The sequence below is a fragment of the Schistocerca piceifrons genome, chromosome 6, assembly GCF_021461385.2.
Source record: "Schistocerca piceifrons isolate TAMUIC-IGC-003096 chromosome 6, iqSchPice1.1, whole genome shotgun sequence".
Classification (NCBI taxonomy): Eukaryota; Metazoa; Arthropoda; class Insecta; order Orthoptera; family Acrididae; genus Schistocerca; species Schistocerca piceifrons.
In genome coordinates, this window is record NC_060143.1 from 572,792,233 (window position 1) to 572,816,387 (window position 24,155).

At 46.3% G+C, this 24,155-nt stretch overlaps 1 protein-coding gene across 1 annotated transcript in view; it reads left to right on the forward strand.

Annotated features, from left to right (window-relative positions):
• LOC124803461 (translation initiation factor IF-2) overlaps positions 1-24,155 on the forward strand; it is a 562,926-nt gene that overhangs the window by 236,565 nt on the left and 302,206 nt on the right. The window contains exon 6 of the mRNA XM_047264651.1: positions 19,646-19,750. Within this exon, the coding sequence (XP_047120607.1) occupies positions 19,646-19,750 (105 nt within the window). The remainder of the gene's footprint in view (positions 1-19,645; positions 19,751-24,155) is intronic.

Consider the following 24,155-nt stretch of genomic DNA (forward strand, 5'->3'; position numbering starts at 1 on the left):
GCGACAGACGAGCGTTGCGTTCTGACTCAGAAGGTGAATTATTTCATTTTCTGATAGCCAACAACTGTTGAGCTAAGCAACCAAAGAGCACCCACACTCAGCAAATGTTACATGCATATTTTATTTCCCGTCTGGCGACTCAAATACAAGAGACTGTATTAAGAATTTGCAATCCTTAGACGAAAACACACAATTTCCGGTCCGTATATACAAAGATAGATTGACATTTATGTTCGATAAATGCGAAATGGGGAGGTTGTAGAGGATAACATGTTATAAAAATACACATTAGAATATTATAGAAGAAGAAACATGCTACTATTTCCTCCACAGTTCCCAAGTGGATACAAAGAAACAAAATTGAAACTTAGTTTCATTTGAAGCTTGTTCTCAAACCTATCACAAACGCATAAATGAATGTACACTCCCAAAAGTGAACTCTAAAGCTGTTTCAGCCCCATCACGCACAAAGCACTTTAAAACAATTGTTTACTCAGATATCACATTTGCTGAAGCTGTGCGGCTGTCAGATTTTATTTACATGACGAAACGGTGTCTCGAACCTTCTGGGTCAAATTGGAAAAGGTGATAGTCGGTCCATAACCAATTATATTGAGATAGGGAACCAATGGACGGAAATGCATATTTACTGTCTTACGGACATACACAGCGTACACCGTATAACAATGTCGCTCACGGAGACTTCTCAAAATGTTGACCGCCAGTCTCAATGCATGTATTGCGCCGGTGCATACAGTTCTGCCGCACATTCGCGAAGATTCCGGGTATCTGTCTGTACATGGGAGCAGGCAGCAGGCGGTGAACACCGTACGCCCTGACCACCAGACAGACACACCGTTCACAGCTTAGCTCATGGTTCGTTCGTCGTGTGACGACCGCATGAAATGCATCGGCGGAATAACCTGTGGCACATGCGCTCGTCACTTTGAACAATTACTATGAACTATGTTCTTATTATGCGGTGCACGCCGTGTATATCCGGGACACGATAGTTATGCATTTCCGATCATTGGTTCCTATTCTCAATATAATCGGTTGTGCACCCACTGCCACTGGTTTCACTATGATCCAAAAGGTTGGAGGCAACCTGTACGCATATTAAGTTTTTCCTATTACGAAATTCGCCAGTGGGGTAGGAGCTTACTACCGATAAATCCTTTAGGTTGAAATATCCCGACCAGAAATGGGCTTCCCATGTACACTGAAACCTTCGCATCTGAAAGCTGAGAAGTATTGACCGCTAGCATCTTCACGGCGTTATGTCTTCTTAACAGGACGCTCCATTGTTTGTGAATACAAGCGACGGAAACAAATGCTACGAGTGCCTTCTCCCTGATAGCGGCTGGACATGGTTCAGGAAAGAATCAGACAGATTTTTCAAATAAAAACTCCAGTCTTAGCTACAAGGTGCAGACGAGGTCGACCTGTACACTTTCGTGCTGTAGGTGTCCCTTCACGTTTCCACTTCACTATCACATCGGAAACAATGGCCTAGGAATGTTGAGTAGTGTGGAAATCTGCCGTAAGACATGTGTCGCAAGTGACACCCAATCATCTGACCACGTTCGAAGTCTGTGGGATCCGCGGAGCACCCCATTCTGCTCTCTCACGATGTCTAATGACTACTGAGGTCACTGATACGCAGTACCTAGCTGTAGCTTGCAGCACAACACACGTAATATGAAAAACGTATGTTTCTCAGGGTGTCCGGATACTTTTATTCACATAGTGTAACTAAAAGTCGCTGAACCGTCAGCTTCCTTTCTCCGTATTGCAGACAGTAGGCTAGTCTGACTGTAGCATCTGACGCTTACGACTGTTAAGAAGCGACGAATTTTCGAGAATGTAACAGTGAATGGAAAATCATTGTAAATAAAACTGAAACCTCAGACTGCTGAGAAATGTGGACGTATTAGGAAAACCCTCGTAAAATAGAAAGCTTAAATAGCTTCCCGGTGAGAGACCAGAATTAGATTCATTAAGCGTCCTCCTTCACCCAAACTCGTGGTAAACCGTCTTTCTGCAGATTCTTGAGATTTCGTCAGCGTGTGACAGTTATCAAGTAGGATTAGTAGAAGAGATCTAGAGAGAAGCAACTGGTTCATAAGAGGGAGAACGTTAAGCAAATGCAATTTCGAGAGGTGTTACTTATGACGGAGACGTTTACGGACAACACTCTGAGAGCGTCCATTTCAAAAAGACACGCAGCGTAGTACTTCCTCTCCTTACCATTACGATTTAGTAATGTAATTTAGTAATGATACGGAAGCGCACAGGCCGCCGTTCTTCCCGTTCAATGTTCTCTAATGCTACTCGAAAAAGAATGTGAGGGGAGAGGCTTAGATGCTACACGAAGTACCCTCCACCACGTACCTTGCGGTAAACAAGGAATTTGTGCCGCAATCGCACGTAAGTGAAAAATGTTGTACTGGCATTAACAGAATTGAAACAAGTATTGACGGCTGAGAACGGGACCAGCAAGTTTTCAGACCGGTTTTGCAATAATTTAATCTTCATGATTGGTTGTGTGCCGAACCGGGACTCGAATCAGGGTCTACCAGTGGTGAGATTTTGCCCACGAAAGGCAGATCCGGCTGCTGCGAGTATCTAGTCAGCGGCCGGAACCTGTTAGACTTGTCAGGAAGATTAGTTCCAGCGCACAGTCCGATGTCAAGTGGATGTTGTGCTGTACGATTTCGCTAGTAGTTGTGAGAAAGTAACGTCTTGCGCTTCTTGCCTCGTAAAATGATGAAATAACGCTCGCATTGACGCCAATATTTTAAGTTACTGTTACTTCGATAATGCGAAAGACGGACAGGAAACAGCATCAGAGAATTTGAAAAAATGGCGGACATTAACGTGCGAGTTTGGTAAAGGGCATAGGGCTTTGCCGGGGCGCGATTAGCGTCGTGAGGCACTTGGGGAGCTAGCTAGTAGCAGAGAGCCGCGGAAGGCCCACAACGGCGGGGAGAGCGCCGTGCTTCGCCACGTCCTCCTCTACACGGCATCCAGATGACGCGCTATGACGTGGCGGTCAGGGCCTGATCGCAGAGTTAGATTAGCTGTAGTAAGCACTCAGCAGAGGCGCAAAAGCGTGCGTGCGGAGAGAGAGAGAGAGAGAGAGACTGCTCGTAGGCAAGCATAGTTTGCGGTCTGCTCACAATCGGAGAGGTGAATGGACGCGACACTTGGTAACTTGCTCCTCAGAGAAACGTGAGAACTGCTATTTGAGACATAACCAACATCGGTACTTCTCCTTTATAATGCGAGACCACACAGATCTGAACTGTGCATTGCTTGAGGTACCTATACTCCTTCCCTTACTTGCCATGTAATCTGGAACTAGCTCCACAAGACTACCATCCCGATGTCCCCCCCCCCCCCCCCCCAACATGCGGAGGAACTTCAAAATTCCGCATGACGATGGCTAAAAGATAGTGATTTTTACGGAGTGCTAATAGGGCTATATGCGCTACTTCAGAAGTGGATGAAACCGCTGAAAAGAGCAGCAGTTTAATTACTAGATGAACAGTTATTTACGAAGGTTAAGCCTGCATCATGTGCAAATTCAACATAATTTCTCTTATAAATTAAAAGGGAATTGAACTTAAACATCTGCAACTCCACATGACAAGCCACCACACAATCTATGGCGAAGATTACGTCTCGTGCGACCACCGTCATCGTGACCCCTGACCCCAGTCCTCACCTTTATGTTCGTGAATGATGATCGAAAACAAGTGCGTTCGGAAAGTCCCCGTTTGAGCTGAACTTCCTCTGATTTCACCGTCAGATAAGGATGTTACCTCGTTCTTCAAACGTATATTCGCAGAATTTTAGTTGTTTTCGTGCAATAGCTTTCCTTAAGCGTCTGCCACTTTCCGATGAGCACTTCTGTGACGCTGTCACGCTTATTAAGCGTACATTTGCTGAAAAGCACTTCGCTTCTTCAGGTCTCCTCAGTCGGTCCTGTTAATTCTGCCTAACAAAATGGTTCAAATGTCTCTAAGCACTATGGGACGTAATATCTGAGGTCATCAGTCCCCTAGAACTTAGAGCTACCTAAACCTAACTAACCTAAGGACTTCCCACACATCCATGCAAGAGGCAGGATTCGAACCTGCGACCGTAGGAGCAGCGCGGTTCCGGACTGAAGCGCCTAGAACCCCTCGGCCACAACGGCCGGCACTACGTAACACGGTATCACGATAGGGTACCCGCACATTCATCCCTGTTGCTGTATGACTGTTGTACAAAAACTAAATCATTATGCTGCATCATTTCCGTACCCACTAGACTTGGTCCCTGCAAAAACCCCGCTGAATAGACGAGATAAAAAAACATCGTAGACGGAGCTTCGAGCGATCGAGCAGGGGGCGCATAAAGACTGCTTCCGGAAGTGGAAAGTCCTTGTATTTGTATATATATATATATATATAATACAAGTGCTATGGCGAGGGTCACTGCGACAGTCCTAACAAACCTGAATTCGTTTACGAATTAAGTGACTACGGTAATTTCATTCAGCCGATTCTTGAGCAATGCTCATAAAGTTGGGAGCCGTCATGAAAGAGCCATGAATTGCCTCACCACATCTCAGACCGCTCTCACATTTTCTCGCAGGCGTCGCAACACGACCAGACAATGCTATCGATTGATAGTTCGTTCCTGTGGGGGTGAATCCACTATTACTAATCCTTCAAAGTCAAAGATAACTATCAGCATGGCTTTCACATTTGACCTGACCTGACGAGCTACTTTTGATCTTGGAGAATCTTTGCCGACCCATTGTGAATATTGAATCTTGGTGTCAACATCATAACCGTAGACCCATGTCTGATCACCAATTATGATTCTCTTAAGAAACATCTCATTCACATTTGCGCGATGCAAAAAGCTCTTTATAGATTGCAAGGCGATGGTATTTCTGGTATTGACTCATGAGCCGTGGGGGCGACACTTTGCGTTCCAAGATACTGTGTCAGAATTCCATGACAAGACCGAGTTGAAATGTTACATTCTTCTGCAGTCATTTGGACAGGCAGTTTTCGAGTGGCGCGCACAATTTCGTTGATGTTCCTGACATGAGCGTCGTCGATAGGCGTCCTGAACAAGGGTCATGTTTCACACCGGTCGGGCCATTTTTAAACCGTGTGAACCATTCGCAACTGCGAGTACGGCTGAAGCATTCAACACTGTAGGCTTCCTCCATCATTTGGCGTGACTCGGTAAAGGTTGTCTCGAGTTTCCCACAAAATTTAATGCAGACACGTTGCTGCTCTAAATCCGTCACCTCGAAACTTGCAAACTGTGCAACACAACGGTCTACCCAGTACAGCACTGAACAATAACAGACATACAACAATGAAACTTCCTGCAGCTACACCTTAAGCACAGGTGTGCGCAGTGATGCCAACTGAATTGCGCTCCAACACACCATTGACGCCAGATTAGCAGTGTTCCGAACTTTTTTGAACAGACCTTGTAAATGCGGAATGGAGCGCAGCAGTTATCTGGTGTGTGTGTGTGTGTGTGTGTGTGTGTGTGTGTGTGTGTGTGTGTGTGACCCGCCCCTAGTTCTGAGGGTGCAGCGGGGCGCGCCTTGCTTCGCGAAACCGCCCCATCCAACCCAGCTGTCACGGCGGCCGCTGCGCGCTGCCCGGGAGCACAGTACAAAACGCACGGAACACAAAGTACACGCCGCTCTACTGGCTCACTTTGCGTTCCTTTTTCTACACTCGCTTACAAAGCGGAACGTGAAATTCCTTAAATCAATTTCAATATGCGAATTAACTTTTTCGTCTGCTTACTAGAAGCAGTAGCTGGAACACGCTGTAGCGTCCATTAGCGGTTTTATCACTCCAACATGCACATGGACATGGACAAACAGCACAGATCGTCTAGGAAACAGAACTGATATCAGCTTTAGCTGCACGGGCGTACCCGCAGGGAAGAAAAAATTACGGTCTTTGCTAGCTGTATTCGCACCCTATTCCGTCAGACGGGAGTATCATTTCAGTGTCAGTTTGAAGACAGGCGGAATATTTATCTATAGTGACAAGAAGGTCACCCAGAATCTTAAAACAGTTTTTTCTTCCGTCGCTGTTGTCAAAATACTCGCCGGCTGCCCGCTCTGAAAGCTTCGAGCACCGTTGTATCTTTAATTCGCAGACTTATTTGCCTTGTTTAGAGTGACAAGAAATAGCGCGCAAACCATACCTAGTCAGTCCGAAAAGTTTTTTGACTGGATTAAGAAAGAAAGGAAGGAAAGTTAAGATGCTGGTTTTGATTGTTCAGTGCTCTGTGGTGTCTTCCCCACTCGAGAACAACGCCCAGAACGTCCATACAATTGTGTAAAACGTACGGAAAAGTTCTCCTTTGGAATGTTGATAAACTCGCGCGTCGTTCTGTAGTTGATTCTTTACGATAATAGCACGTGTCGTCATACATGGGGATCTTTTTCTCTAAAGGAACTTTGCATTTCAATCGATTCACAGCAGACGACCATGCCTCGGTTTTGTTGGGGACTCAAGGTGTATGTAGGACAAACTTCGCATAAATTTCTCTCTTCGTCAGGAAATTCTAGAGAATCTCGTGAACATTTGACTTAGAAATGTGGCTCCATCCCTATTTGTGACACAGCCACGATGAGATAGTGTGGGCAAACCTCCACTATTTAACACTGCCTGCTCACAACTGACTAGTGACTACACGTATGTTGTTTACAATTCGCGATTCAAAGTGCGACAGTAATTACTGCGCTGACGTAGCGTGTACGCTAGAAGTGATGTCAGCCTCGTAACGTTTTGGTCGGGCGTTATACACAGTTAAATACATTATAGGCAGTACGTACTGATAGCATTAGTATGTTTGGTGATGGAAAACGCAATTTTTCAGTCCTCTTGAGTTCTTTCTAAAAAGTTGTGCTCTTTGAGTCACACCTCACATTTTTCAAAACCTAAAATTGGATTGTATTTTCTGATTCTAACTGTAAATTTTTTTTCTGATAAACACTTTGTATGAAGTGTTACGTTTTATGCACTGTAGAGACGACATTACATGAGGCTCTCGCTATGGACACGATTAGTAACAAAAATGTTTTGAAGATGACAGTTACATCTGTCGAAACCGATCTTGGCTATTGAGTACCAAATTAAAATTAGGTCCCTGTCCCTAACTTCGATCCTGCATACTCCATCGTGTAGCAGGATTAACGTAAATCGCAAATGATGAATCGGGAGAAAAGGCTCTAAAGCAAAAAGCTTTAGAATAGATGGATGGATGGGTAGGAAAAGGAAAATCTCCAGAGCGGTGAAGTTTGTCAAGTAAAAAATTAAGCTCCGGAACACTACGCTGAAGTCTTCATTTATCTGTTTCTCTTAGAGTTTTATCACTGAACAAGACAGCAGAGACATTGGTGGGGCACTGAACTCTAGACGGGCAGGGTGCCGGTTCAAAGCATCATCCAACAGTTAAGATTTAAGTTTTCCGTAGTTTCCCTAAGCGCTTAGCGCAAATAGCGGGGTGATTACTTTGCACAGGGTACGGCCGGTTTATTTCTGTATCTCTCCCCTATACGAGATTGTGTTTAGTCTTTGATGATCTCACTGTGGGCGGAACGTTAAATAAACTCCAGTCTTCATTCCTTCGTGCTGTCACTTTCTGGAATTTACGATGACATTCAAAGAAAGTTCTTGCCAAGAGTTTTCAGTTGGAAACCTTAAAGAATCAGCTTTGGCAGCTATCAATTACCGTGTAGGTTTCCGTAACACTGTGTGAACCTTCCAGAATGCCCTGTTCGGCTTCCGTGTCGGTGAGCGCCGCACAGCAGCTGCAGCATACAGCCGCCTGCAGACAATGTCGTCGCACGCGCCTGTCGCTTGCGAAACACTTTCCTGCGAACTGCTGGCCTCGCGGAATTGAACCGCAGACCGCGTATCGTTTCGCAGCCCACGAAAAGCGTATAAACTTTCATGCCTGTGCCTTTCGCTTTCACTGCGGATGGCGGACAATGGAGTAATTTGAAAGAAACTCACCAGATCCGTCGAGAGATATGCTGACAGCCCTCACAGACCGCAAATAAAATCGGACTACTTCGAATTGCGCAACTTCCATTCGCAGCAGTGACTCGATCATTACATCATCAGTAAGAAGAAAATTCGTGCATCGAATTTCGTAAGTGCGGCTAGCTCTAACGAACAAAATTTTATAAAACTGGAGAAGAGGTCTTATCAATTAATGCGATCATAACCAGTATGCAGGCGACAGAGGATCATAAGCTGTCTTTGATAAGAAACCAGTGGTCGGAAATGAATGTTTCAGGCGGTAAGCAATCAGTGTGAGGCACCTGTCGGTAAACTACTGATCTTTAATGTCGCAAAGTACCTGTGTGAACAGCGCCACGTCCACGTAACGAGGCTGCGCAGCAAAAAACCAGTTGGTGTAAACCTCTGAAGCTGCTGACCGCGCCCCCTTTAAAGTTCACGCCAGCATATCGACGGGCTTCACCACCCACAATCCTGGAACAGTAATTGGGACTTAGGTGTCCACGGCTCTCGACGATTTCTACTATTCAAACTGTTTTCGCTTCGCAATGAATTTCACTGGGTGTGCCGCATCGTTCTCGAACCACGCGCTGTCACTGGTGCTGCGCTGAAGCTACCACGTGAACGGATTGACAAACACCGCTTCCTACGTCGCCAGTGGTAGCACTATCTTTAAAAACAGCACGCACTTGTCCGTGATGTGTCAACGGCGGACTTCACAACAGTTGACGATGGATGGAGCATTATTCATTAAGCGAACATGCAGACAAGCGCTTAATGTATGGAGCAGCCGGGCGCAGTGCCCAAGAGGTCGAAGGAATGTACTAAGAAAAGTTTCGCCACGGGGACATGGACAGAAAATGGGGCCGACCGCTGTGGCCGAGCGGTTCTAGGTGCTTAAGTCCGGAAGCGCGCGACTGCTACTGTCACAGGTTCGAATCCTGCCTCGGACATGGATGTTTGTAATGTCCTTAGGTTGGTTAGGTTTAAGTAGTTCTAAGTTCTAGGAGACCGATGCTCTCAGATGTTAAGTCCCATAGTGCTCAGAGGCATTTGAACCATTTTTGACAGAAAATGGACCGTTCAGGCCACAGACAGATGGCTTAGGTTGTCGACAATTCTTTTTCCTCTTAGTAGAATTTGAGCAGATGATGTCAGGTGACGTGCGAGGAAGCTCTCATGAAGTTCTCCGTGAAAACAAAAATTCAAAGAACTTAAAGAAACAGCAAATACGTTGGTGTTGTGAATAGCATGTGCAAGCGGAGGGGCCAAATGAATTTCTGCTACTAGCAGCTCATGTCCGCCGGTGGAGTATATTGCAATGCGCGGTTTGAGACACACAGCAGATGATATGAGCGTGCATTGTTCCGACAGGCTTTAAGTTTGTCAATGAAGAACTAAAATTTGTTCTCAGACCATTAGTTCAAAGGAAATTTTCAGTTCGGTATCTTGTATCATTTATATAATTTCAACCAGAATGGAAACAGTCTGCGTTTTCGTTCGTAAGAAACCTAACATTCTCCCGTAAGCTGTAGTTCTGGGTTGTAGTTTGCACACTTTCACTGGTTCCACAGTGATTGTCTCAGCCTCACATACGTAGGTGATTCATAGCATTTTGGCTAGTACCTAATGTCGCCATTACATAGAGCGAAACTTTCTTAGCAAAGGTTGGGGCACGCGAAGATATGTCAGTCATGAACAAAACGTCGCATATATCTAAAACGTAAACGGACAAAAAATTTTTTACTGCGACGTTAAGAGTTACAGCCCTTCCATTCTGTTAACGCTATGAATTAATCAGCATTGCAGCCAGATTTCCAGAGTCTACTTACAGTTACTTACCCAAGAAAGTCCACGTACTTCAAGGACACAGATTGATGATAACACCTTCTTCTTTGTCTCCCGCTGGAGTCAAAGGCACTGGACAAAAGGTCACGCGCCGGAGAGACCACTGGGCAACAACTCCTCCAGCTCTGATAACGGTACCAGTTCGAGGAGGAAGTGTCGAAAAGTTTGTGCAGTTATGTTTCACTGAAACCATTCACTAATTAATGATTAGACCTCGCGAAGCAACCAAATTGCGGGGTTGTGTGCTGGTATGAAGTGAGATACTGCCGGTGTTTTCGGCATGCCATTAACTTATGTACCACCACCAACTACTACGACGTCGTCTTCCAACATGGAATGGTCCGCAGCATCCTCATCATAAAGATAAAGAACAAAAGACAACCATTAGTTACTGAGAAGGCTGAAATATACATCCGGGTTAAGGATCACAGTAAGCACGCGGAACAGCCACAAAACACCATAGAGCCGCTTCTGGCTTGAACTACAGCCTGCATTCCATTCCAGTGGATAAACTGGGATGTCGTACATTCTTTATATTCTTTCTGACGGTTTACCGCCGAAAGAAATTCACCGCAAACAGGTATGTGTAAACATGGAGGGTCTTCTTTGATTTGCGACAGTTTACAAACACGGGTTCGCGCGGCCATCACAAAACTGCGGAGCCACAGACTCGTATAGCACAAAATATGGATTTGGACAACCGGCAATTAAAGGTCTAGTATGTCATAGCTTTTTGGAATTGTAGTGCAGGTTTTTTTAAACAAAGACCAAAATCAAAATTGGAAAGAAATTTCTCAACTAAATGGTTCAAACAGTTTCAACTGATTTTGTGCACATACTTATTACTACAGATGTGACTAGCGTTCACCACTACGCGCCACATAAGTTCATTGCAGTCCCTGGATGGTCGCCGATAGCAGTGCTCATGCAAAAGACGAATTCTATTCTATCTACCGGAAAGGTTATATCTACTATTACAATAAGTCCGACGTGAAAGGGATGCTTCGCATTGATTTCATTGCGAAATGGTAATAACAGCTGCCAACACTATTTGGCTTTTGGGTCAACATGATAAACAATTTCACGAGAGGGTCTGGCCACCTACAAAGTTGATTTTGACACTAGGAAAACTGGTTCGTTTTTCAATTTATTGACTTTCTCCTCGTGCCCATACGGCCATCTGTCGTGGAATGTCAGTTACGACGATACGAACGTAAGGACAACACAGCAGCAAGACTCCGGGCGGAGAAAATCTCCGGCCCTGCCGGGAATCCATTCCGGACCCCTTGGATTAGCAACCTACCGCGCAGCTAAGAATACGGACGAAAAAAACTCATGAATTGCAACTGTGTGGATGGAAGCTTCTCCCTGTTCGCAAGGTCCGACACCCCCTTCCTGCCACCTATTCCGATGTGTAAAGTAGTCTTTGGATTCCAAAAATTTTGAATAAAGAAGAGTTTTTAGCAGCCATAGGCGGGCTTAATTCAGACTTTCTACGGTAACACTTAAGAGATATATTTCACTAGCGGGAAAAAATTGCGGGAAAATTAATGAACTTACGGCTTTCCGACGTGGAGAACTGCCTGGTAGAAAACTTACCGCACTGCGTTCGTAACTTAATGCATAAATGGAGGTACACGAGATGGGTGGGGTTGTACGGAAGCTGTCGTCAGGCCAGTCACACATTTCTCCCTGTAACGAATGAAACTGAAGGTAATAACTTGGCAAAGTACAGGTGGTGATACTACGTCGCTGGTGCCGGATCACCAACAGAGTTTCGGCTGGCGAATTCCTGTGCGCCTTTCGTCGCTTCATCTGGCGCAGGAAGTCGCCAGAGAGCGAAGCTCCGCTTTGATGGCTCACAGAAGGCGGTTTCTTCCTCTCGCTGGCGCGCCATCGTCAGGACGGCCGTAAAAATAGCGCTCCGGCTGCTCGCGTCCGATCTGCCCGTGAAACGCGGCCTCTGCGACCGTTTCCAATTTCACGGCCGCTCTCTCGGCCCCCAGGTGTGCCGGTCGCGGCAGCTTCTGCTGCTCCTGCACGCCCGGTCACTGGTCGTGTTTGAGTCGCAGTAGTCTGTAAAAATTCGTGTAACTTGCAACGCGCAATCACGTTAAGGACCGAGGTATTCATTTACTTTTCACAAACCTTCAGTGTGCACTCCACCGGGCACACCACCAACATCCAGTACATATCACATCTGTGACGCCATGTCTTGGCAAACCATCTCGGAAAACCATGATCATCAGTCTTCTGACTCGTTCGATACGGCCTGCCACGACTTACTCTCCTGTGCCCAACCTCTTCACTCATTTCAGAGAAGCACTTGTACCTACGTCCTGAATTGTTTTTTTTCAGTCTACCTTCTACGGTTTTTACCGTCTATAGCTCCCTCTAGTACCGTAGGGGTTACGTCATGATGACTTAACGCGTGTCTGTCATCTTGTTTAGTAGTGAAGTTTCTCATACAGAGAAAATGGAAGAAGCAATCTACATTTAACTTGAAAAAACTTAGCCGGCTAGGGTGGCCGAGCGGTTCTAGGCGCTACAATCTGGAACCGCGCGACCGCTACGGTCGCAGGCTCGAATCCTGCCTCGGGCATGGATGTGTGTGATGTCCTTAGGTTAGTTAGGTTTAAGTAGTTCTAAGTTCTAGGGGACTGATGACCTCAGAAGTTAAGTCCCATAGTGCTCAGAGCCATTTGAACCATTTTTTTGAAAAAACTCAAGTCACGCTCCCACTAATAAAAATTTATTATTGACGATCAATTCAGTTAGTTGAAACTGTCATCTTCTAATCTTGAAAAAAATATTCTGTTTTAAATCATGTTCCATTATGAGTTGATCCCTCATGCCATGTCATTATGGTGGAGAATGTCCAGCACATTATACATCGGTGTATCAAAAGTAAAACCATATGCAGATAAAAAGCATCTTGTGTAAATGGGCATGTTCACAGACATAGCACTTCACTGAGGAACGCACAATATATAATAAAAATGCGCATTTGTACAGATGTTTACGTTTATGCAACATGTTGTTATTGAACTGAATAAGACATGTTACCTACCACGACTTGTTCGATCCTAAGTGTCCTAAATTTCTGTGAACTCTAATTGCTAGTTTTCACCAAAATCGGTCAAGTCTGCGGCAGTGGACGAGGCGTAAACTGCAGATGCACTCCTGTCGTCCACCCGGAATTATGTGAGGTATCTGACACATGAAAAAAATAGTCTGATGATTGCAATTTGTTTACTTACCAAATATTATTTAATTGCTTCGGTCACTCTGAACCTTTCTGTGCAAGTCGTTTTTCCAGAAGCTGTGCCACTTTCAACTTTCAGTAGACCACAGAAATGAATCTGTAGCGAAGTGCTCGTCCACTGTCAGATCTGATGGATTTTGATGAAAACTGTTTGAGCTTAAGGACGCACATCGACACACGGGGTGGGTGGGGCAGCTGCCGCGGCGCGCCGGCCATCAGCGATATTTCTGTCCAGCGGGGCTCCAGCGGCCTCCGGGCCGGCGATGGCGACGGCACGCCACCGTCAGCTTTATTTCCGTCCGTCGCCGCGCCGCGTGGCGTGGCAAGCGGAGTCCTCCAGTCGGGATCCAGGGGAGTGCCCAGTCAGGCAGCTTGCCTCCAACCGATGACCTATCCTGTACGTTTCCTCTCCGGTGCCCCTTCACTGGTGATAAAATCTGTCAATAAGCGCATCTGGAAAAAAAAACTTCCCACTGGAGACATGTCAATAATACTGTGTAGCTCAACATCTAGCCTCAGTTCAGTGAGGAAGCTACACGTTGACCTTCAGCTCGTACAGAGCTACACGTTGCTGGTAGACTGATCGATACATTTCATCCTCTGTTCCAAATAGAGCCAGACATTTTAGAAGGGCCAGATCGGGTGAGTTAGTGAGCCAGAGGCGTTCTGCAGGGTGCCAGAGTGCTCGTCAAACGATAGGTGTGTATGTGCAGGCCTGCGCACGCGGCTGTTCGCAACCATCTCATTCAACGTTAGTCCCGAAAATGTGCTGGTGTGGACTTGGAACAGTCAGACATATCACGTGGGCCTTGCAATTAGACTTCACCAAGTCACACTGGCCGCTTACCTTACGTCTTGTGCCCCTTTGCAGACGAGACTGCACTACAGTTAATCCATTGATGCCATTAACCTCGACGCTACTGGCAATGAATAATTGCATAATTTTCACGTATGCTATAATACAGTGTGGGGCAAATAAAAGTGACCCGCAGAACAGAGTTTCAGGGTACAAAGAAAAAAAAGCAGAGGAAAGGAAATACAGTACTCAGCTGACTATAGCACATGTTGAAAGTGACCACCACTCACCTCTTGCCACTTTTGGGCCCTGGTCAGTAAGCTGCTGAAGGCAAATCGAAGCGGAACTGCTGGGATCACTGCAGTCTTATCCGAAATGTTCTGCTGCAGTTCTTGAAGACTGTGAGGACTGTTGCGATGCCAACAGCTCTGTCAGATGTGAAGATCGTGTAAATGTGTTCCAAGGGACGGGTGTTGGTCACGTGGCGGGCGTACACGTGATGTGGTTACATGCACACATTCACGTCCAATCAAATCCGATCGTTCGGGTCGCTTTTATTTGCTCCACCCTGTATTTGTAATTATGCATTGTGTGTCGCTTCTCGTTCATGTCGCTTCTCGTTCATGTCGCTTCTCGTTCATGTCGCTTCTCGTTCATGTCGCTTCTCGTTCATGTCGCTTCTCGTTCATGTCGCTTCTCGTTCATGTCGCTTCTCGTTCATGTCGCTTCTCGTTCATGTCGCTTCTCGTTCATGTCGCTTCTCGTTCATGTCGCTTCTCGTTCATGTCGCTTCTCGTTCATGTCGCTTCTCGTTCATGTCGCTCCTCGTTCATGTCGCTCCTCGTTCATGTCGCTCCTCGTTCATGTCGCTCCTCGTTCATGTCGCTCCTCGTTCATGCCGCTCCTCGTTCATGCCGCTCCTCGTTCATGCCGCTCCTCGTTCATGCCGCTCCTCGTTCATGCCGCTCCTCGTTCATGCCGCTCCTCGTTCATGCCGCTCCTCGTTCATGCCGCTCCTCGTTCATGCCGCTCCTCGTTCATGCCGCTCCTCGTTTATGCCGCTCCTCGTTCATGCCGCTCCTCGTTCATGCCGCTCCTCGTTCATGCCGCTCCTCGTTCATGCCGCTCCTCGTTCATGCCGCTCCTCGTTCATGCCGCTCCTCGTTCATGCCGCTCCTCGTTCATGCCGCTCCTCGTTCATGCCGCTCCTCGTTCATGCCGCTCCTCGTTCATGCCGCTCCTCGTTCATGCCGCTCTTTTTTTCATAAGCTCTATATATTATCGACACACAACTGAAAAAGAATAGATCACATTCTCGGCCCCATGTACGCTGAAGCGCCAAAGAAATTGGTATAGGCATGCGTATTCAAGTAGAGATATACGTAAACAGGCAGAATACGGCGCTGCGGTCGGCAACGCGTACTACTGCTGCTGCAATGGCAGGTTATCAAGATTTAAGTGAGTTTGAAAGTGGTGCTATAGTCGGCGCAAGAGCGATGGGTCACAGCATCTCCGAGGTAGCGATGTAGTGTGGGGATGTTCCCGTACGACCATTTCACGAGTATGTTGTGAATATCAGGAATCCGATAAAACATCAAATCTACGATATCACTGCGGCCGGAAAAACATCCGCGGGAATGGGACCAACGACGACTGAAGAGGATCGTTCAACGTGACGGAAGAGCAACCCTTCAGCAAATAGCTGCAGATTTCAAAGCTGGGTCATCAAGAAGTGTTAACGTGCGAACCATTCAACGAAACATCATCGATACATTGGAGCCGAAGGCCCACTCGTGTACCCTTGATCACTGCACGGCATAAAGCTTTACGCCTCGCCTGGCCCGTCAACACCGACATTGACCTGTTGATGACAGGAAACATGTTGCGTGATCGGAAGAGTCTTGTTTCAAATTGTATCGATTGGATGGACGTGTACTGGTATGGAGACAACCTCATGAATCCATGGACCCTGCAGGTCAGCAAGGGACTGTTCAAACTGGTTGAGGCTCTGTAATGGTGTGGGGCGTGTGCAGTTGGAGTGATATGGGACGCCGGATACGTCTAGATACGACTCCGGTTGGTGACACGTACGTAAGCATCCTGTCTGATCACCTGCATCAATTCATGTCCATTGTGCATTCCGAAGGACTAGGGAAATTTCAACAGGGTAATGCGACACCCCACTCGCCCAGAATTGCTACAGAGTAGCTCCAGGAACATTCTTCTGAGTTTAAAAACTTCCGCTGGTCATCAAACTTCCCAGACATGAACATTATTGAGTATATCTGGGATGCTTTGCAACGTGCTGCTCAGAAGAGATCTCTATCCGCTCGTACTCGTACGGATTTATGGACAACCCTGGACGATTCCTGGTGTCACTTCCCTCCCGCACTACTTCAGACATTAGTCGACTCTATGCCACTTCGTGTTGCGGCACTTCTGCGTGCTACACGGTATTAGACAGGTGTACCAGTTTTTCGGCTCTTAAGTGTATATCTTACACTGTACGTCATCAGCGTGATTAATGTTGAAATAATGTTACATCTACTATGAGCCTGTGTTACGTATCTCTCTGTGCTCGTCTCCACTATCAGACTGACGCCAGCCATTCGTATCAGGCTGTTCTCGTGTCTGTTCTCCCAGTCAGAGGCCAGAAAAGGCCATTCTCCTTTATAAAGACATGCTATGGACAGCCAGTAGGGGACGAGGAACGCATTTGTCCGCCATTTCACGTGATCCATCACGCACCCAGTGAATGATTGCGACGCAACATCTATCGCCGAGTAGACTTCATCCCTCTTTGCACAACATTACAGCAGTCATCATCATAGGACCAACTAGCCAAAAACGTAACATGATAACATGCTGACACCTTGGAGGACGGGAGTGTCAACGATGAACTAATTATGAAGATGTAGGAGAAAGGTCTATGTATGACGATCGACAATGTTGATATAAACGTCTTTGTTCATAATCAACGCTACCTGAATGATTGGGTTGAAGTTGCGGTTCGAAAAACACGTCCAAACCATCACGTAACCACCTTCGACCAGAACTACTCCCCCCTCTGGGGCTCAGCATTCGTTTGCTGAGTACAGTCTTGGCGACTCCGAGTTTCCTGAGCTGGGGACTGGTAAGCGCCACCAGTCCTCTGTCACCGTAAGCTTCAACGACTACCGTACAGCGCGGCGGAGGAATGTTGTGTGTTTCGGAGAACGGGGGTCTTGGCTTCAGCGCCTAGACCGCGGGGAAGGTGCACACCTCTATAAAAAAAAAAAAAAAAACCTCAACCTCAAGGTGTGCTACGTGCTGAGGAGATGAATGGCTGTTTCATATTTATTTTTCATATTTATTATAGTTATTTGATAGAATACAAATTTTGAGAGTGATTAAAGAAACTGTAATTATTCTCCTCAAGAAAGTGCGAGGTTAGTTGTTGAGCAGCTTCTTCCTCTCGAGCTTACAAAATTTCTTGCTCACCGAACATACGTGACGCATTTGTAGAATAATTACAGCAAACTGGGAACCTTAAAGAGTACACGCACGAAATTATATCGGCGCGATCGCATATTAGCTTAGCAACTGTTACGTTCGCTAATGTTTCTTTCGGATAATTCTAGAAATTGATAACAGAAGGCAGTAGCTGTCTGGAGACAGGTAGCAAGATGTCCAAATATTGCTCTCATACTAAATAAATCCAGATTTCGAGCTATCATTGGCTCGCACGTCGAGAAAATCTCGGCCCGAGCTATACTCGGGCGCGGGCTTTAGAACGCTGCGTTGCGGCCCCAGCTGTGGTCGGGCTTGGTCGCCGAGATTCGGCGCTTTGCTGGTACTGATATAGACACACAGTATTGTGTCCGCGAGTATTGTCGTCCATCAAATTGTTTCCAAGCACTGTGAAACGGAATGTGATAACCACGAAACTTTAACAAACAGTAAATTCGCTAACGTAGAGGTGGGGGATCCATTCCCGCAGTGGGACAAATCACAGAATACACTAACAGCTTGCAGTCAGAAAGCAACAAAAGCCAGCGTCCACCCTGCCCAGTCATGGTCTACAATTGACAATGGCAGCAATGTAGCTGTTCTGGAAACTGGTTTATCAGTCTCCACTTTTAGAACACACTATGCACGTAAGCTCGCCGGACAAAATGGTAGTCAGCTCCTTCAAAGGGCATACTGGTTGCTTTGGAGCACTGTAGATGGCGTGATCTGGTCCTGAGCGGTCACATGACGCTTCAGCGCTGACCTAAGTCACGTCAGTGAAGTGCTGTGTTTGTGCGAGTCAGCTGTAGGGACTGCGCAGTAAGATGGGTACACGTTCAGCCGTGACAGAATGGCAGGAAGAAGCTACCGTCTTTGGACGTTCCCATGAACACACCGTGAATGAATCTGCCTCCTTTGTCGGTTTACCAACTTCGACTGTCCAACGTATCTAGAAGACATCACTCGCATTCATGTAACACTTGGGAGGCAATCTAAATGGTTTTTAGTACGTATTACTCTTGAAAATATGTTACATATGTGGCAGTAAGGCTTTAAATATTGTCAGAAATGGTCAGTTCTCTAGGGCCGACATCCTTCTAAGTGGTCGGTCTTAAGAGAGTTGAACTCCCTCGTATAATACAGCTTCAAACTTATGATTATTTTATAAATAATTTAAAGTGTTCATTATTTGCTCTTGAGCATGTAAGCGAGAAAAAGTGGAGAAAAGGTTTGAAATAATGTTAGAAGTTCATTGGAAGTCACTGAATGCCCTGATTCTGAAATACTGGGCGAATATAGTCTGCAAGTGGTGACATACGCTGCCTCGAGACATACATATAGTTTGTAACTGTAGCACTGGTCTTACTGCGTGGAAACTTTCGTATAAACCTCTCAATGAGCATATTATGTCTGTATTTTAAATTCCGTCACTGTTCATGTGAAATACTGAGACTCAATTCCTGTTGCCCCTGGGTGCCGTTTGATAGGAAACCAGCAAGAGGGCAGTGTTTCGTGCTCCGGTATAGCTGCTAGGAAATGTCTATTTTGATGTCAGCTTGACTAAATTCGCATGTAGTTTGGCTGGTATTCGTGCTCTTGTTTAAGACGACTTGAAAATAAAACTTTAGCCGAACTCAGGCAATTGCAGTATATCCAGACAATCTATTGAGCAAGCTTATAATGACAACGTTGAGACAGCCTTTGAATTGTTTAATTACGAGTTGAGGTCGGTGGCAGTGCTGGAATGGAAGTCTGTAGTTAAAATCTCTTTGGTTCTTCTCAAATACAATGTTGTGTGCGAATGTGGTTTATAGGTGTTACCTTCCACTTTTTAAAACGTGTCATAGTACGTATGTGGGGGATTTCACAGTGCACATGTGGGGTCATACGCAATCTTGACACGCGCGCACACGCACACGCGCATTAGAATGACGTACTTGGTTAAATTAACAATGGCCAACAAGTAGTATTGTTTTGAAGAAATAAGCAAAGTTTATCTCGTGATTGCAGCTGTGCTAGCAATGTAGAAAGAGTATATAACATTGGCTACTGTAACAAAAACCCCAATCAGGATTTTATTTTCATCTGAGGACAAACATAACGGTAAGATTTAGACGTATTCGTGTTCTCGGAAAACTTGTAGGACGGTTATTAAGGGAATATTTACCTGTTCTGTTGCAGGATCAGCGAAAAAGCGAGCAGATACGACTCGAGCGAACAGCCCACTCAGCGATGGGTCCCTCAACTCGTCCGCGTCTCACCAGCCGGCGCGCAGACAGAACCAGCGTGAGTACCCCTGCAAATTACGTTAGCCTGCCCGCAGTCCGCATGCCTCACCCTTGTCGCTTCCGTAATCAAGCTTCACTGTGTGTGTCCTGCAGTTAATGTCTATACGTGTGACGTTCATTACATGCAAACTGAACAATGTTTATACCAAAAGTAAGCGGTGCCTTTTCAGAAAAAAATAGCAAAATTCATGTTATTAATTTTTTTTTAGGTAGTGTGTAAGCGAAGATCCTAAGGGAATAAAACGAGTCACGACCTACACCGTGATTATGATTCTGGTCTTCGGCAGGACAACGGTAGTATTTCAGAGGGTGGAAGGCGTTTAGATATTCTTACTGAAAGTTACAATCAATGCAGCCCAAACATCCACAGTAGCAGGAGAGTTACTTTCTACCACTGCTCTATGAAAAATATGAAAAATATGGTAATATGCACTGGAACAAAACTGTGGCAACACAGTAAGAAACTCTAACATTTATTGATAGTGGTGGTACAAAACTTCACTTAAGGGAGGTTTACTATCTTCGACCCGAAAAAAGCATGTTCTTTGAGAATTTTTTTCTCTGGATGTGTTATAGACATCAATGTCAAATTTGTTCAAAATGTTGAGTGATATTTCTTCTAAAAACTGGAAATGTCGAAGAGCAAAGGCGGACGTGCCGTCGGAACGAAACAAAATTACGATGTAGACCTCCACGCGCGGTACGTCACGGGTCAGCCGGCTCGTCTGACATCAAAATTGAATTCATGTTAGAGAAATATGAGATCTTTTAGACGTTGAACCTCGCTTAATTTATTTGGACCATAGGAAACAAAATGGCGGCCATTTGAAAAAATAGGGTTTTTCATGGATTTTTCGACTTCGTTGATGGATCGGAATAAAAGTGGTACTATTCCTAGACAGCTTCGTTAGCTTCGTCGGAAACAAAGAATCATGCCACCCGGTTCAGTAGATCTGAAGTTACCATACCGCGCGATAAAAAAAGTCGTTTCGAGAAAAACGCCTTCAAGTTTTGACTACGTATAACTGCAATATTATGGCGTTCAATGTGCTATTCAGAGTCCATAAAGTGGTCCTTCCTCTTCCACATAGAGGGCGCTCTGCTCGATCTGGGCCATCCAGCGCTGCTCGAGATCCGTACGGCCGGTGACAAGCGGTTTTTGGCCGCTTGCATCCGGTGGTCGTCAGAATGCTCGGCGAACTGCGTCGAACAGAGTCCCAGGGTGACGTCCGTCGCTGTCATGGTCTTCAGAATTGCTGAATACCCTTCGTTCAAGCTGCTCACTGCCAGGAAAGTCGCTATCTCCAGTCTTCGCACCAGAATGCAAATGTTTGGGGGCTAATTTCTAAACACACGCGTTCAAACTTTCATTTGAATTTTGTTTGTTTCCTCCCAAGCACCGGTACAATAACGCGTCCTCCGAAAGGGCCTCGTAGATAGGATGAATAATTTTTTGAACTTCTTTGGAGAGCGGCTGGTCGTGTTGATATTCGTCCAGATGTCCGGTAGCCTCTGCAATGCGCCACTTGCACCAGCTAGTTTCCCCAGCCGGACAATTTTGGTGTTGTGGGTGGTCATCCGTCGAACCCTTGTGGAAATACGTTGCCCAAATTGCCTTCTCCATCTGTTCCACCGAATTGGAATGCCGTCGGATTGCCAAGCCGTAGTACGTCGTAAACTCCTTGATCACTTTATCATTTTTAATCATGGGCAAGCACACAGAATAATTCTTCGGGGCTACAAAGTCGAAATTCCCGAAAAAATAAAACTGGTGCGTGAAAAGGGCCGATTTCGGGCAGGTGCATTTTTTGTTCAACCGCGAATTACAGACCTTTCCGTTCCGTATTCGGAAAAGCCGTTTCAGCGGTGGATTCTAAACACTTTTATGGATCCAAAATTGCAGTTTAAAAATAATCGTGTTTTGAACCAAAGGACAGTAAACCTCCCCTTAACTTTTGGTAACAGCTCGATGTGTGCCAACTTTTATGTCCTACACCTAATACGATGAAAATCTAAAAAACTTCAGTCTCCTGGCGGTATATGATTTAGTTGTTCGCACACGAGTGTCTGAATAATTCTTTATCTTTTTCTCCGTAAATAGCGACTGCTAATTCGTAACTGTGGTCGTCTGAGCGGAACTCGCGAGAAATGCTGTCTCCATCCGTTCCAGTACTAGTCAGAAGCGATGTACTCTGAGGTGACTGAAGTCATGGAACGGCGATATGCACAGACATGGGTGGCGGAAGTATTGCGTAAACAAGGTATAAAAGGGCAGCGCGTTGTCGGAGCTGTCATTTGCAGCCAGGCGATTCACGTGAAAACTTTCCGAGGAGATTGTGGTCGCACGACGGGAAGTAACAGACTTCGAAGGAGAAGTGGTAGTTAGAGCTAGACGCACGGGACACTGCATTTCGGAAATATTTAGGGAATTCAGTACTCCGAGATCCACAGCGTCCAGGGTGTGGCATTACCTCTCACCAGAGACAACGCAGTGGTCGGCGGCTTTCACTTACCGGCCAAGAGCAGCGGCGTTTGCATAGAGTTGTCAGTGCTACGCAACAAATCAGTGTGTGAAGTACGACGGACGCACCCGTTAGGAGTGTGCGGCGAAATTTGGTGTTAATGGGCTATGGCAGCAGACGAACGACGCGAGTGTCTGCTAACAGCATGACACCGCCTCGGCATGTGCCCGTATCAGTTGGACCTTAGCCGAGTGGAAAACCGTGGTCCGGTCAGATGAATTCAGATTTCAATCGCTAACAGCTGATAGTGGGGCTCGAGTGTGGGGCAGACGTCACGAAACCGTGCACCCAGGTTATCAAGGCACTGTGCGAGCTGCAGGTGGCTCCATAATGGTGTGGGCTGCGTTTACTAGAATGGACTGGGTCTCGGTTACGTTCGGCTACTTGGAGTCAATTTGCAGCCGTTCGTGTTCTCAAGCGACGACGGAATGTAAATGAATGACAATGCTCCATCCCACCGGTCCACAATTGTTCGCGATTGGTTTGAACATCATTCTAGGCAATTCGGGCGAAGGATTTGGCCACCCAGGTCGCCCTACATGAATCCCAACGAACAATTATGGGACATAATGGAGAGGTCAGTTGGTGGACACCACCCTGCAGCGGCAACACTTCCTCAATTAAGGACGGCTGCAGAGGCGGCACGGCTCAGTTTTTCTGCAGGGGGAGTTCCAACGACTTGTTGAGACAACTCCGGGAAAAAGGAGGTCGTGCACGCTTTCTGGCGGCTGTCAACAACGTCGGTGGACGAATACGCTGCGCTGGTGGACGTGGTGTGGAAGCAGTGTGTATTGGCCATCTACAGGCGGCTGCTCGAACTGATGCGCCGCCTGGCGACTGATGTGATCTTCCAGTATGTTGCCAGCCTCACGCAGTAATGCTATATATCTCTTGAAACATGAACACATCAAAAAGAATTAGCTTGAACAATACATTATCTATTCGGTAATGTATTTTTCCCATGTAAAATACCTGCTTAACACCTTCGAAATACCTAGGTCTGACAAAATACAAACGAAAATCGTCGAATTTCTAAGCAAGTGGTTACCGTGAAGGGACTGTCCTTGGGCCATGAACATTGATCTTACGCTGTCCCACTCACCAGACTCAGCCGCAGTCGGCGGTCATTTCACTGCAAGTGTTACCTGCACACGAAACTGTAGTTAATGTGATCTGGCACAAAGGATGTCGCAAAATTTCCTACCTCCCATATTTTTTACTGATCGTCGTATAGAAAGTATCGCCCACAGCTACATCCGTTTCTGCCACTGCTCAAAACATTTTGCCTTATCGTTCACTGTGAAGTTGGACAGGAGGTCCGTCGTCCTTCACTTACGTGAAGGAGCACAGGGAACTGGCTGTAACGAGATTCGCGACCATTACCTTACAGTAAATCATCTTACATACATTAGAAGAAAAGTAATACTTTGTACAATGACGAGTTACTAGTAAAATCAGTTCCCGAGTGGTACACTGGTGGCTCCAAAACTGACGATGGTGTCGGCTGTGCCTTTGTCGTCGAGGCCGCCACCTGTAAATACCGGGTCCTCGACCAGTGTTCCAGCTTTACGGCCGAGCTTTTTGCTCTCCATCAGGCCGTTCAGTATGCCCGCCGCCACCGCCATTCATCGTATGTACTCTGCTCTGACTCACTCAGTGCTCTTCAGGGCCTTGGAGCTCCATATCCGGTCCATCCCTTGGTGCAACGGATCCAGCAGTCCCTCCATTCTTCTGCTGCTGATGGCTCTCCTATCAGCTTTCTGTCGGTTTCCGGCCATGTAGCAGTGCCTGGGAATGAGGCTGCTGATGCTGCAGCCAAGGCTGCAGTCCTCCTGCCTCGGCCAGCCTCCCATTGTGTCCCGTCATCTGACATTAGTGGGG